This window comes from Loxodonta africana, chromosome 11 (genome assembly GCF_030014295.1).
Source record: "Loxodonta africana isolate mLoxAfr1 chromosome 11, mLoxAfr1.hap2, whole genome shotgun sequence".
Lineage (NCBI taxonomy): Eukaryota > Metazoa > Chordata > Mammalia > Proboscidea > Elephantidae > Loxodonta > Loxodonta africana.
Window position 1 is genome coordinate 27,146,436 of NC_087352.1, and position 13,857 is coordinate 27,160,292.

The 13,857-nt window shown below is 45.0% G+C and overlaps 1 protein-coding gene across 1 annotated transcript; it reads right to left on the reverse strand.

Moving 5' to 3' along the window:
- Positions 1-355: 355 nt before the first annotated feature.
- LOC100663679 (zinc finger protein 550) lies at positions 356-12,660 on the reverse strand. Its single transcript, XM_023543632.2, has 3 exons — positions 12,008-12,660; positions 8,367-8,462; positions 356-4,798 (listed from the first exon to the last, which is right to left on the reverse strand). Exons 1-3 carry the CDS (start codon positions 12,039-12,041, stop codon positions 3,804-3,806), a joined length of 1,125 nt encoding a protein of 374 aa, XP_023399400.2. The 5' UTR covers positions 12,042-12,660; the 3' UTR covers positions 356-3,803.
- Positions 12,661-13,857: the final 1,197 nt, after the last annotated feature.

The window sequence follows — 13,857 nt, forward strand, 5'->3', positions numbered from 1 at the left end:
TAAGGTCTCTCTTTCACTCTCTGGAGCACGTGTCCCACAAAGGCCACCAGATTGCTAGCTTCCTCTTGGTCACCCTAACAAGCATAATGCATCACTTGCAAACAGTTAAGCACTCAGCTGCTAACCAAAAGGTTGGTGGTTAGAATCCACCCCGAAGTACTTCATAAGAGTGGCAATTTACTTCTGAAAAATCAGTCACTGAAAACCCTGTGGAGCAAAAGCACAACCAGAACACCATTAAAGAGAACGTTGACACATTGTGAAAAATGTAACTAATGTCACTGAACAGTTTGTATAGAAATTGTCAAACAGGAACCTAATTTACTGTGTAAATTTTCATCAAAAACACAAAATGTTATTAAAAAAAAAAACAAACCACAGAAGAAATAATCTTTGCAATGTGTGGAACAGTAGATTTATAATATCAATAAATAAACTTAAAATGCCATAAGATGAAAACAAACATAAAAAAAGAAAACCCTGTGGAGTACAATTCTACTCGGACACACGAGGTTGCTATGAGTTGGCAACGGGTTTGGTTTTTTGGTTTGGTTCTCCAAGGACAGATGGACCCACTGTAAGCTGGATTTTTCTTCTCATTCTGCTTATTATCTGAATTCCAAAAAACTCCAGTCCAGTAGTGGAACTGTGATGGCACTTCAGGTACAAATGTCAATGGCTGACTGTATGCCCAGTAGTCCTTGAAATTCCTGGATATAGGCCTTCCCCCAGTGTGCAGTTAGCTAAGTACATTGTTGAAGCGTCCTTTGAAGAAGGGCTTGTGGGGATTATTATAGTAGCTCCTGGTCATGATGTTGCAGGGTCCTTCCAACTGGAATCCAGCCCCCTCTTCATTCACTGGGTTCTGGATCTGACAACAGGCTCAGATCTTCATCCTGAATAGGAGATTGTAGCCTTTTTTGGGGGAAACCTTCATCAGGCCCTGTTTATCCATTACCGTCTTTCTTTGATTTTATATATTGAACAGCACTTTCACTGGCTGCCCACCTGTTTTTCCCCTAAACCCAAACATGTTGCCATTGAGTCAATACTCTATAGGACAGAGTAGAACTGCCTCAGATGGTTTCCAAGGCTGTGAATCTTTATGGAAGCAGACTGCCACATGTTTCTCCTGCAAGAGTTGCTGGTGAGTTCCAATCGTTGACCTTTCAGTTAGCAGCCAAGCACCTAACCACTGCATCACCAAGGCTCCTTATTTTTTGCTTAGGGACACCGTGTTTTAGTAACTAAACTCACCCCAGATTTACTAAACCAGAAAATCTGAGGGTGGCGCCCAGCATTGTGTGTGTAACAAACCCTCTAGGGGATTCTGATGTTTGCAAATTTTAGCTTAAACCAAAAATAGAATCAGAGCATATACTTTTCAAACTAGGATGAAAATTTGGAATGTAAATAACCAATAAAGTTTTTTAAAAAATGGAGTCCCTGGGTGGTGCAAACGATTAAGTGTGCGACTACTAGCTGAAATGTTGGAGGTCTGAACCCACCCAGAGGCACCTTGGAAGACAGGCCTGGTGATCTGCTTCCGAAAGGTCACAGCCTTGAAAACCCTATGGGGCAGTTCTACTGTCCTAATGGGGTTGCCATGAGTTGGAATCAACTCGGTGGCAACTAACAAGAAAGTTTTTTAAAAGTACAAGAAAAAGACAGGTGAAGTAAAAAAGAAAAAACACAATAAAAGGATATATTTAAAACAAAATATATTAGCTATCACATTAAATGATTATGGTACTAAGTATGTTCAAATGAGCTATACTGTTGGATGACTGCCAACACCCTTCGCGAGTGATTTATTTTACTCAGTGAATTGCCACGGAAGATTTTTAATTTCTATTCAAAACACAACTAACAGTTCATGTGGGGGCAGGGACGTCCTGAGTTTTGCTTATGAGAAGCCAAGGCCTTATATTTGAAAGTCACCAGGCACCATGACCAAGGTATTCAAGACCCCAAATAAGCTGAGATGTCCTTGGAAATCCAAACCCCCAAGTCAGCAGTGCCCCTTGAGGAGGAAGGGAGGTAGAGGGTAAAGACAGTACAAAGGGATAACACAGTGAGCAGTAATTATGTTGTTGCTGGGTGCCGCTGAGTCGATTCTGACTCATAGCACCCCATGTGACAGAGTAGAAGTGCCCCATACAATTTTCTTGGCTGTAATCTTTACTGAAAGGAGCCCTGGTGGCTCAATGGTTAGGTGCTCAGCCACTAACTGAAAGATTGGCAGCTGGAACCCACCCAGCAGCTCCACTGGAGAAAGACCTAGCAATCTGCTCCTGTAAAGATTACAGCCAAGAAAACTCTATGGGGCAGTTCTGCTGTGTCACATGGGGTCACCATGAGTTGAAATTGACTCACTGGTATCCAACAACAACAATCTTTATGGGAGCAGGTCACCATGTCTTTCTCTCACGGACCTGCTGGGTGGGTTCGACCACCAACCTTCTGTTAGTAGTCACGCACATAACCAGAACTCCTTAATAATAACAACAGAGAAGATAATGAAAACCAAACAAGATGGGGTCAAGCAAAAATGAGAGTTAAGCAATGAAAATAGGGTTTCTTTTATTAAAAAAAAAACTCAGTGCCTTAGGTGGCCCAGTAAAATGTGACCATTTGTATGTGGGTCCCTCTCTCAGCTATAAAATGGAATGTAAGTGTCATGGGATGACATTTTCAGTATTCTGTTTCCTTACAGGTACAGGTAGTTCATGAGTCAAGCCTTCATATTTCTCATTAAGAATTTTGTTCTTCAGGGGTAGAGATGTGTGGAACAAAGAAGGGTTTCAATAAATCTTTGCTGAAGTGCCCTCCACTGTTACTCTCCTCATGCAGGCTGGCAGCGAATGTATATGAAAAACAAATGCAGGGGCCGAGAACCCTTCACCCCTTAAACACTCCCCCACCAAAAAATAAAAATGGTATGTAAGTCTTGCAGGGTTAGTGTGAAAGCATGTGTAAAGGCATCGCTTTTTGCTTTAACAATTTCTACATCTGCTTCTCCTTTTTAAAAAAAAAAAAAAATCCTGAGTTGGCCTTTCAGAGTAAACCAAGGGCATACTTGTGGCTGAAGGTTTTTATAAGGTTACAGTAATCACTGCGTCTGTCTCCTGTATGACAGGAAAGCCCAAGCTGGATCACATTCTTGTATGACTCTTTAGATGACAATTAGTAAAAATCTGTCACAGAAGGTTTTCTCACTGCAATGACAAGGGTTCTTCTTTGGTATGGAGTTCTTCTTCAGTATGAATTCTCAGATGGCAAGTCAGATTTTTCTTCTGGCTAACGAGTGTCCTTGGTAGTTATATTCAGAAAGTCTTTCACCAGTATGAGTTCTCTGAAGTTGACTGAGTTGGGAATTATTATAGTAGCTACTTGTCATGGTGTTGCAGGGTCCTTCCTCCTGGGACCCAGCCTCTTCATTCAGTGGGCTCTGGATCTGACAATAGTCTCAGATCTGTGTCCTGAATAGGAAATTATGACCTTTTACTGCAACCTGGTCCAGAATCCCTTGGCAAAAAGCCTTCCCACATGTCTCTCCAGTATGAATCCTTTGAATTTAAGTGAGGACTGAGCTGCAGCTGAATGTTTTCTTACATCCACTGCATTCATAGGGCTTCTCTCCAGTATGACTCCTCACATGTCAAGTTAAGGAAGAACTGTGGTCGAAGGCTTTCCCACATTTGTTGCACCTCACGAGTTTTCAGTGGTGTGGATCCTATTATGAGACAAAACAGGAGTAGTAGGTGAAGGCCCTTCCACACTCACTGCACTCACAGGGCTTCTCAAGAATGAGTCTGATGGTGCTGCATGAGATGTGACCGGCGCCTAAAGGCCTTCCCACACTCAATGCACTTGTATGGCATCTCCCCAGTGTGGATGACAGAGTGTTGGATGAGGTTGGCACTTCGGTGAAAGGCCTTCCCACACTGGATGCACTCATAGGGCTTCTCTCCAGTGTGGATTCGGAGGTGCTGCATAAGTTCAGAGCTGCATCTGAAGGCCTTTCCGCACTTCGCACAATCATAGGGCTTTTCTCCGGTGTGGATGACGTAGTGCTGAATTAGGTATTCCCGATTACTGAAAGTTTTCTCACACTGTTTGCATTCAAAGGGTTTTTCGCCAGTGTGGGTCCTATTATGGCGGATAAAAGTGGAACGGTGGGTGAAGGCCATTCTACATTCACTGCACTCGTAGGGTTTCTCTCCTGTGTGAATGGGATGGTGCTGCATGAGGTATGACCTGCGCTTGAAGGCCTTCCCACACTCGATGCACTTGTATGGCTTCTCCCCCGTATGAATGAAGTAGTGCCGGATGAGGGTGGAACTCTGGCTAAAGACTTTGCCGCACTCATTACATTCATAGGGCTTCATTCCAGTGTGAACCTGCTGGTGTCGAACAAGGTTCCACTTCCTGTTAAAACCTTTCCCACATTCCTTGCATTTGTAGGGGTTCTTCCCTGCAGGGGTCACACCTGGCCTGTGTGAGTCAAGTTTGTGGAGAGTGTCTCTTGGAGAGACTTGCTCCTGTAGTGCCCTCAAGTGCAGACTCTCCTCTGTCGGCCAACTGTCATGTTCAAGTCTTGTTTTCCCAGTATGGGTCTCCTTGTGGAGGTTTGTGCCTAGCCTCAATTGTCCTTTCTGTGTTTCCTGGTCCCTGGTTTGCCCCAATCTGGAGTCCTCTGGAGCTCCTTCAGTCAGGCTTCTCTGGAGCAAATCTTCCTTAGACAAGACCGGCTTAGACGCAGTGAGCTCTCTGGTCTCAAGTTTTGCTCTATCACCTGAAGGAATTCAATACACAAAAGGGGCCTATTGGTGATGTGACACAGAAGAAACAAAATCACCAATGCAGTGGAAAAATGAGGATGAAAATACTGCCTCTGATATCTGCTGTGTTTGACATCTCTGAAACCCAGGTTCCCAATTACTTTCTTTTATTGTCCTTGTACTGTTGACACCGTTAAAAGGAAAGCCTGGAGGAGAGGTTAGGGCAGGGAATAGAAGACCCGGAGTGGAGACCCTACTTCACCACCCAAATTAGGGGAGGGAGGACAGAGTAATAATGACACTATGTATAGGTATTTTCTCTAAGAATTAATATTTGTTGATGCTATGAGACTGTAAGGAAGTGGCATATAACCACATAGGGGAGAGAAAGAGATCACGGAAGACTTCCTAGAGGAGATGATCCATGAACTGAGTCCTAACGCAGTCCTAATTGGAGACGCCAGAAGGAAGTAAAAGGAGGCATTGGGTTGAAGTTGAAGGAGCAAGCATGGGTAGATTTACCTTCGGAGACTACATAAGAGTTAAAAGAAGAAAAGGCCACCAGATGCCTGGTGAAGCCAACACTGAAGAGATGATTAGAGGAAGAAGAAGAGATAGGTAAGCCCAGCAGAAGAGGGACAGAAGGACAAACAGGGCCAAATGGGATAAAAGCTCAAGCATATTAAGATTTGACAAGTTTCTGCTTTGTCAAGAGGTCATACAGCGTAGTGGTAAGATTGAGGACTCTCGAGCCAGAATGCCTCGGTTCAGATCCTACCTCTACCAAGTGAGATGACCTTGGATGAATTATTTTCCCCTCTAAGACTCAATTTCCTCTTCTGGGAAACTAGGAGACTCTCAGTTTCTCAGACTGTTGTGAGGGTTAAATAAGAAAATGCCCATAGAACTCAGCACGGTTCCTGACACAGCGTCAGTGCTCACTAAATTATGGGCCATCATCCTGTATTTACTCTCATTGTCGTACTGGGCAATGAGGATGATAGCAGTGATGTCAGCATGAACGATTTCACTGTTGTCACTCTGAGAAATTTGATTACTATATCTCAAAGAGTGAAGTGGACAACACTAAGTGTGGAGGACGTTCTAGTGCAATAGTATATGGCTAGTTGGAGTGTGAAATGAAGCAACTACTCTGGAAAAATATTTCTCAGTTTGTCCTAAAGCTGGGCATAGACCTATCTATCCCGTGACCAAGCAATTCTTCTTCTTTTGGGTATATAACCAACAGATATAAGTGTTTATAGCTACTAAATATTAGGAACAAGAATATTCATAGCAGTATCCTTCATAATATCCAAGCAATGTAAACATTACAACTATTCATCAACAGGAGAATGAAAAAAATACATTGTGATATTTTCACACAATGTAATAGGGCACAGAATACAGAATCAACCAATCTCATCTGACATATGATGATCAAAAAAAAAAGAAGTACATGAAAGAGAAAACACTTTGGGATTCCATTTATATACATTCAAGAATAGTCAAAATTAACCCACAGTGATAAGAGTCTAAATAGTGACTGTCATTTTAAGAGGATCTATTAACAAGGATGGGACCATGAATCTGTCAATGTACTGGAAATATTCTAAATCTTGGCCCAAGTAGAGGATTTGTTGCTGTTGTTAGTTGCCGTTAAGTCGATTCTGACTTGTGGTGACCCCATGTGTGCAGAGTAGAACCGCTCATAGGGTTTTCAAGGCTGTGACCTTTGAGAAGCAGATTGCCAGGCCTGTCTTCTGAGGTACTCTGGGTGTGTTTGAACTGCCCACCTTTCGGCTAGTAGTCAAATGCTTATCCGATTGTGCCACTATTTTTTTTTTTTTTAACATGAACTTGGTTATATGCTCAGACATCAGCAGTTGGGGAAGACAAGATTTGGAACAATGTCTGAATGTCTGTAGGAGCTGGTGCAGGAGAAAGCTGAGGGGACAAATGTGGGAAGATCTGTTAGAAATCTCTGACATGGTCCAAGCAAAAGATGATGAGCTTGGACTAGGGTGTTGGTGATAGAATGGATGATGGTGGTGGAGAGGATGGATTCAAGAGGCTCATATGTGGTAAAATAGGTTGGACTTAGGGATGGATGGAGGGATGGGATGAATGGATGTTGGCTTTGATGGACACTGAGGTGTTGAGGGGCTAGCTGAGGTTGCTTCCAGCTTTTAATCTACTTTGATGACAGGACTAATCTCTGAACCACAGGATGTGAAAGTAGTGAGCATGATCAGGAGTTTCTTCTTAGGCATGATAAGCTCAAGGTGCCTTTGAAACACTGAATGTGTGAGATTGAGGAGATGGGGGGTGGTGTTTGGAACCCAGGGCTGAAGGTGGAGCTGGCCAGACACTCACTGGCTGCCTGAACACGTGAGGGACCATAAGAGGGGAGAAATCATGACTTGCGGTGATGCCAGTCTACTTGGTGGATGGCTCCAGCTGTACTCAGTAGCACAGATGTGGGCCACACAAAGCCAGAGGTCACCATGGTGTTTCTCAGGGCAAGGGGGCAGCACAATATAGTACAAGGGACTGCTGTTGAATACAAGTAGTCCCCAAATTATAACATACTCAATTTATGATTAACTGCACTTATTACTGTTTTTTTTAATTGTAATACATATTACATACAATGTTGCAGCTTGTAATTTGCTGATGTTATCATTCTCAGATGTTTACTCGCAGATGTTCAAAGATTGGATTTATAAAGATACTGATAATAAAAGGCAATAATAAAAAAAATGAGGTATTTGCTTATGTCAGAACTGACTTAGGACAGAGTCGTTGGAATGCAACTCTGTTGTAAGTTGGGGACTACCTATATCTGATGGGCACACAGAAGGATGAATGAATGGATGGATAAGGTGGGAAAGAGTGGGATACAGGGCATAGTGTAGATCGGAATTTGAAGGGGAAGAAAGGCCTCTTTAACTCTGAGTCCAGAAAAGTTCGGAAAGAAATGTGTGACATTACTATTACTATGATTAGTATTATTCCACGGATAATACTAAGAGCTTAATACTTTTGTAGACCCTTAGTATGGGTTAGGCACTGTACTAAGCAGTTTGCTGCATGATCTAATTACAGCTTCAAATAACCCAATGACATAGAAATTCTTATCAGTCTTATTTTTTAAGAGTGAGCTGAGTATAGCACATTCATTTGCTTTTCTCCTTGGGCACACAGCTAATCCACATTTCTCAGTCCTTTGCACCCAGGTGTGGCCAAACGCCTAGTTCGTGTCAATGGAATGTGTGGAAGTGAAGTGTATGTCCAACTGGGTATGACTTGTCCTCTTCCTCTCATTTCCCCTTCATCAGCTGGATGATGCCTGGGCCACTTTAACGCTACAGGTTGACATTAGGAGGCACCTGGGTCTCTGAATAACTGTGTGGCACAGATCTCCCCGCTGATACACGCTGTACCTCAATGGGTGTGTAAGAAACATGCAGACCCCCGGGGAGGGTACCACAAGGAGTCTCACACAGAAGTTGAGGGGTGGTGGTCCCTTGCTGTCTGAAGGCTGCCATGACCCCACCCGACCAGCTCTTGGCTGCCCACCTGAACGGGTGCTTTGTGAGGGGCCTCTCTTCACTCTCCACAGCTCCTGCCCGTGCTCTAGTAGGTGGGTCAACTCTGGTTTGGGAACTGGATGTCCTGTTGATGGAGAAGGAAATAGGACAGAGGTGTTTTGATAAGAAGAATGAAATGTCTCAGTCTTATCTGGGGCTTTATGACAGGGACATCATGAATGAAGCTCCTGTCAACATGGTAAACAAAATGCTGACTGGTGACTTGGGAACCAATGGCACAAGCACAATTGTTTTTTTTTTTTTAATGCTGTAGAGGGCACTGCTGTACCCATCAACTTGACCTCTGTCTTGGTTACCTAGTGCTGCTATAATGGAAATACCACAAGTGGGTGGCTTTAATAAACAGAAATTTATTGTCTCAGTTTAGAAGGCTGGAATTCTGAATTCAGGACACTGGCTCTAGGGAAAGGCTTTCTCTCTGTTGGCGCTGGTGATCTGTTCCTTGGTGATCTTCATGTGGCCTGGCATCTATTTCTCCCCATCTCTGCTTGCTTAATCTGCTTTTAAGAGACTGGCTTAAGACACACCCTACACTAATACTGCCTCGTTTACATAACAAAGAAAACCCATCCCAAAATGGAATTATAATCATAGGTATAAAATCAAAAACCTGTTGCCATCGAGTCGATTCCAACTCATAGTGACCCTATAGGACAGAGGAGAACTGCCCCATAGGGTTTCCAAGGAGTGGCTGGTGGATTCGAACTGCTGCCCTTTTGGTTAGCAGCCGAGCTCTTAACCAGTGTACCACGAGGGCTCTGACCCCAGGTATAAGGGTTAGGAATTACAACATATTTTGGGGGGACACAATTCAATCCATAACAACCTCTATCTGTTCAGGTATACACCCCTTTCACACACAGCCATGGGACAAGGAGAAGGTGAGCCCGTCCTTCCAGAAGCTGTTGTTGGATGCCCTCAAATCGATTCCAACTCACAGCAACCCATGTCACAGAGTAGAACTGCCCACTGGGTTTTCTAGGCTGTATTCTTTATGGAAGCAGATCACCGGGTCTTTCTCCCATGGAGCCACTTGTGGGTTTGAACTGCCAACCTTTCAGCTAGTAACTGAGCGCTTAACCACTGCACCAAGGTATTTCCTAATTCATTTAAGTCACTGACTCTCAAACACCCTGTCCTTCACAAACACCTAGGGATGGATGCCTGATTCCATCCTCAAACCAAATGACAGTCAGTCTCTTGGGGTGAGACCTGGGCATCAGGAATTTTGAAAGCTCCCCAGGAGATTCTAGAGCCCAGAGAGGGTTGAGAACTACTGGTCTAGATTAGTCAGTAAGTGACACCCCCACCATCAGTAGTCTGAGGGAGGCAGGTGACCGAGGGAGGTAGGACACTCATTCTGAAGAAAAAGCTAGTCCAATGTGGGAGGAGAGGGTTGGACAAGGGGCAGGCTGTCCCAGCTACTGCACTGCTCAGCAACCTGCGACCCCTGCAAGGGAGCCAACTTGAGGACAAGGTGGACACCTGGACCAGGGAAAGGAGCAGAGAACTCTGACATCCCTGATGACATCACTGTGCTGCTGTGTCCCCCATGCCAGGGGCCAGCCCCACTTCGGGGCTTCTCATCAGGTAAGGCAGTAAATTTCTTTCCAGGACGGTCTTAAAAGCTTGCATGTGGCCATCCAAGGTACAACAATTGGTCTATTTGCCTGGAGCGACAGAAGAAGGAGAGCCGGGAATAGATAGAGGATATGGAATGTGTGGCTAATTCAAAAGGGAGAAAATACGGAACAGAATTTCAAAATCTCATGGAATCCAGACTCCCTGGATCCATGGGGGCTTGATAAATCCCTGAAACTATTGCCCCAAGATAATCTTTAAACCTCAAACCAAAAATATCCCCTGAAGTCTTCTTAAAACCAAACAATAGTTTTTTTGTTTTTCTTTATTGTACTTTAGGTGAAAGTTTACAGCTCAAGTTAATTTCTCATACAAAAATTTATACATATTGTTATGTGACAGTAGTTGCAATCCCTATAATGTGACAACACACTCCCCCTTTCCACCCCGGGTTTCCCGTATCCACAACCAGCTCCTGTCCCTTCCTGCCTTCTCATCCTGCCTCCAGACAGGAGCTGCCCTTTGATCTCGTGTATCTGCTTGAACTAAGTACACTCTTCATAAGTATTATTTTATGACCAAACAATAGTTTAGCTTAACTAGTAAAGAATGTCTGCCTTGAGCATTATGCTCTTTAAAGCTCTATCTATACGGGATCAAAGTGGTAACAGCAACTGGAAAGATCAGATACGAACCATAGGGGGCAGTTGAGTTTATGTTAATGATGGAGGAACAGCTCAAAAAAGGTGGGTGAGCATGGCTGCACAACCCAAAGATTGTTATCCATGTCACTGAATCACACAGGTACAAACGGTTGAATTGGTGTATGTTTTGCTGTGTATATTCTCAGCAACAACAATTTTTCTTCCAGGAGAAACCAGTTTGGGCTTATCTTCCGTTACAAAGAGCCAAGGACATTTCAATAGATGCAGGCCATGAAATACAGAAGGACTGTATAGCAGTCTCAACTGCTAGATTCCCATCCCCGGCCCAGGGTTCATCCCTTCGTCACTCAGTAAATGCTCACTGGTGCCTGGTGGGTGCCTGACACCTAACTCAGTGATGGGCCCTGGAAAAGCTGACTCAGACCTTCCTTTAGCTCTGTCAGGAGTTGAGCTCCCTGCTGCCTTAGGGCCTTTGCACACGCTGCTTCCTCCACTCGGAACTTTGTCCCTCACCTCCCCACCTTAAAAAGGGCATCTTGCATTGCTCTGGTAAATGAGAAAACCAGTTTCACTTGTCGCAAGTAGAAGGTTACCATTAAAACAGAACAATGGAATCATAATAATGCAATGATGTCCCCGCAAGCTCATGCGGCCTGCTTGGGGCCGAGAATCGTGTCTGCTCCCACTGTTGAAATGGGAAAAAAGCCACAGCTGGGGGGCATGGAAGACTTAGCACTGATCTGAGATTTCTCTTGACAGCAATGAGCACACTGGACAGAGGACTGACAGGGATTGGCTTTCTTGGGGTGTTTCCCCCACTCCCCCCCGCCCCGCATGTAGTGCTGTCTATGCGTCCTCGAACATCATCTCCTGTACCAATGGAGGAGCATGGCTCATGCCTTAGGAAACAAAGGCTGATGGTGTAGGCACCAGCAAACTTCTTACCTAGACTGTGTTGTTTAGGAAGATGACAGGGGGCACTGATAGCAGACACCTCTGGGGTGTGCTGCCTGACTTACCCCTTTCTCTGAGAACAGCCATCACCCACGGCCCTGCTGACCAGGCTGTGGGGATACTGGACCCAACCGGGCTGGGCCAGTCCGCCTCCCTCTTGTGGACTCTGAAATGAGGACCTCGGGTGAAAGGCAGCCTGTGCTGAGTGCTGGGGTAAGGATCTGTGTTTAGAAGGACCATGTTTCTTGCCCAATGACCCCTGATGGAGACACTGGAGATCAGGCAAGAGATGGGACCAGAAGATTACAGGAGCTATGGGGAGGAAGCAAGGCAGCTCCTGTGGCCTTTGTGACCAGCCAGGAATCAAGAGGCTGCAGGTCCCTCACGCAGGTGAGGGGTGAGGCCTTACCCAGTGAGACGAGGAGTCTGCAGGTTTCCAGCATCACCTCCTGGTATAGGGTCCTCTGGGCCAGGTCCAGCTGCTCCCACTCCTGCTGTGTGAAGGTCACAGCCACATCCTTGAAAGTCACGGACACCTAGAAAATCCAACAGATAGGGATGCTCGCCTTGGGGTTGTCTGGCGGGATTAGTGGTGGTTGCTCAGGCAGTAATGAAGGTACAGAGAGACTTATGGCCAAAATCGCCAGGCCCCTGAGGGCCTAGCTGTGTGCTGGGCTCCAGGGTGAGGTAGATGCTGCCTTTGGACATTATGCAGTTGTCTGAGAGAAGTGCCTTCAGTGGGGAAGGCCACTGGAGAAGGACACAGGGGTAGGACGACCCCACGTAGACTGTGAGAGGCAGACAGTAAGTGTGTTGGGACGTCAGAAGGAGGGGAAATGATAATAATACAGATAGTCCCTGACTTATAACAGGGTTCTGTCCCAACGACGCTGTTGTAAGTTGGTTCTGACAGAAGTTGAATATCTCGTTTTTTAAAAAATTTTCATTATTATTGCCTTTTATTATCAGCATCTTTATAAATCATAAATTTGAACATCTGAGAATAATAAGATCAGCAAATTACACACTGTGACACTGTATGTAGTACATATGACTAACAATAACATACACCCCCCAAAAAACAAAAACAGACAGTCGTTAGTGCGGTTCATCCTAACTCGAACACGTTGTAAGTCGGGGACTACCTGTACTTTCAGTAATAACAACAGCAGCAGCAGCTGAGCCTCACTCATCCTCATGGTATGTCTGCACATGCTAAGGGCTTTAGTAAAGGGATTAAAGGTCCCAGGCTCTGGCTTCAGACTCCAGGGTTGGAATTCAGCCTCTTTAAATCAACACCGTCCTACTGTGTGACCTTGGGGATATCACTTCATTTCTCTGAGGCATGGTTTCCATGTCAATACAATGACAGTTCCCACTTCACCAGCTAAACTAAAGAGAAAATGTTCACAAAGCAAATGCTGGGATGCCTGGCACATTTAAATTCTTGGCATGTTTTTGTGACTTTTACTAATCCTTCCACAGCCCGTAAGTTAAACGCAATAATCACTTCCATGTCAGAATGTGCCATGAGTCCTGGTGGCACAGTAGTTAAGCACTCAGCTGCTAACCTAAACGTCGGCAGTTCTAACCCATCAGCTGCTCCATGGGAGAAAGATGTGGCAGTCTGCTCCTGTAAAGATTTTCAGCCAAGAAAACCCTATGGGGCAATTCTAATCTGTCCTGTAGGGTTGCTATGAGTCAGAATCGACTCAAAGGCGCGGGTTTCGGTTTTTTGGTCAGAGTCAGTGCCCTGAGGCTCAGGCAGCTCTAACAGTTACCCAGAGACTCAAGTCTAAGGGGCAAAGTTGGAATTTGAACAGCCAATGAAAGACCACACAATCTCACCCTCCTAGGCTAAGTCTTGGGAAGTGGCAGAACCCCTAAAAACCACACAAGCCCTCTCACTTCCTTAAACAACAAATATCAGCTGCCTTTGTCTATGTGGTTCCATCCAGCTGAAATGTTCCCATGCCACCCTCGTTCCCAAACCCACCTGCTAATGGGAGATCTGCTCGTCTGCAAAGTTCTACTTCGGTGTCTCCCCCAAGCCTCTCTGGCTGTGGGTGGAGTGTGATTAAGGACAGATTCTGGTGGGTGACATTCTGGGTTTGAGTTTCTGCTACTTAAGAGCTGGGTGACCCTGGGCAGGAAACTTAACCTCTCTGGGCCTCAAGTTCTTGTTCTGAAAAGGAATGATAACAGAACCTAACTCTGAGGAGATGGTGATGAAATGAGATATGTAATAATCGCCCATCA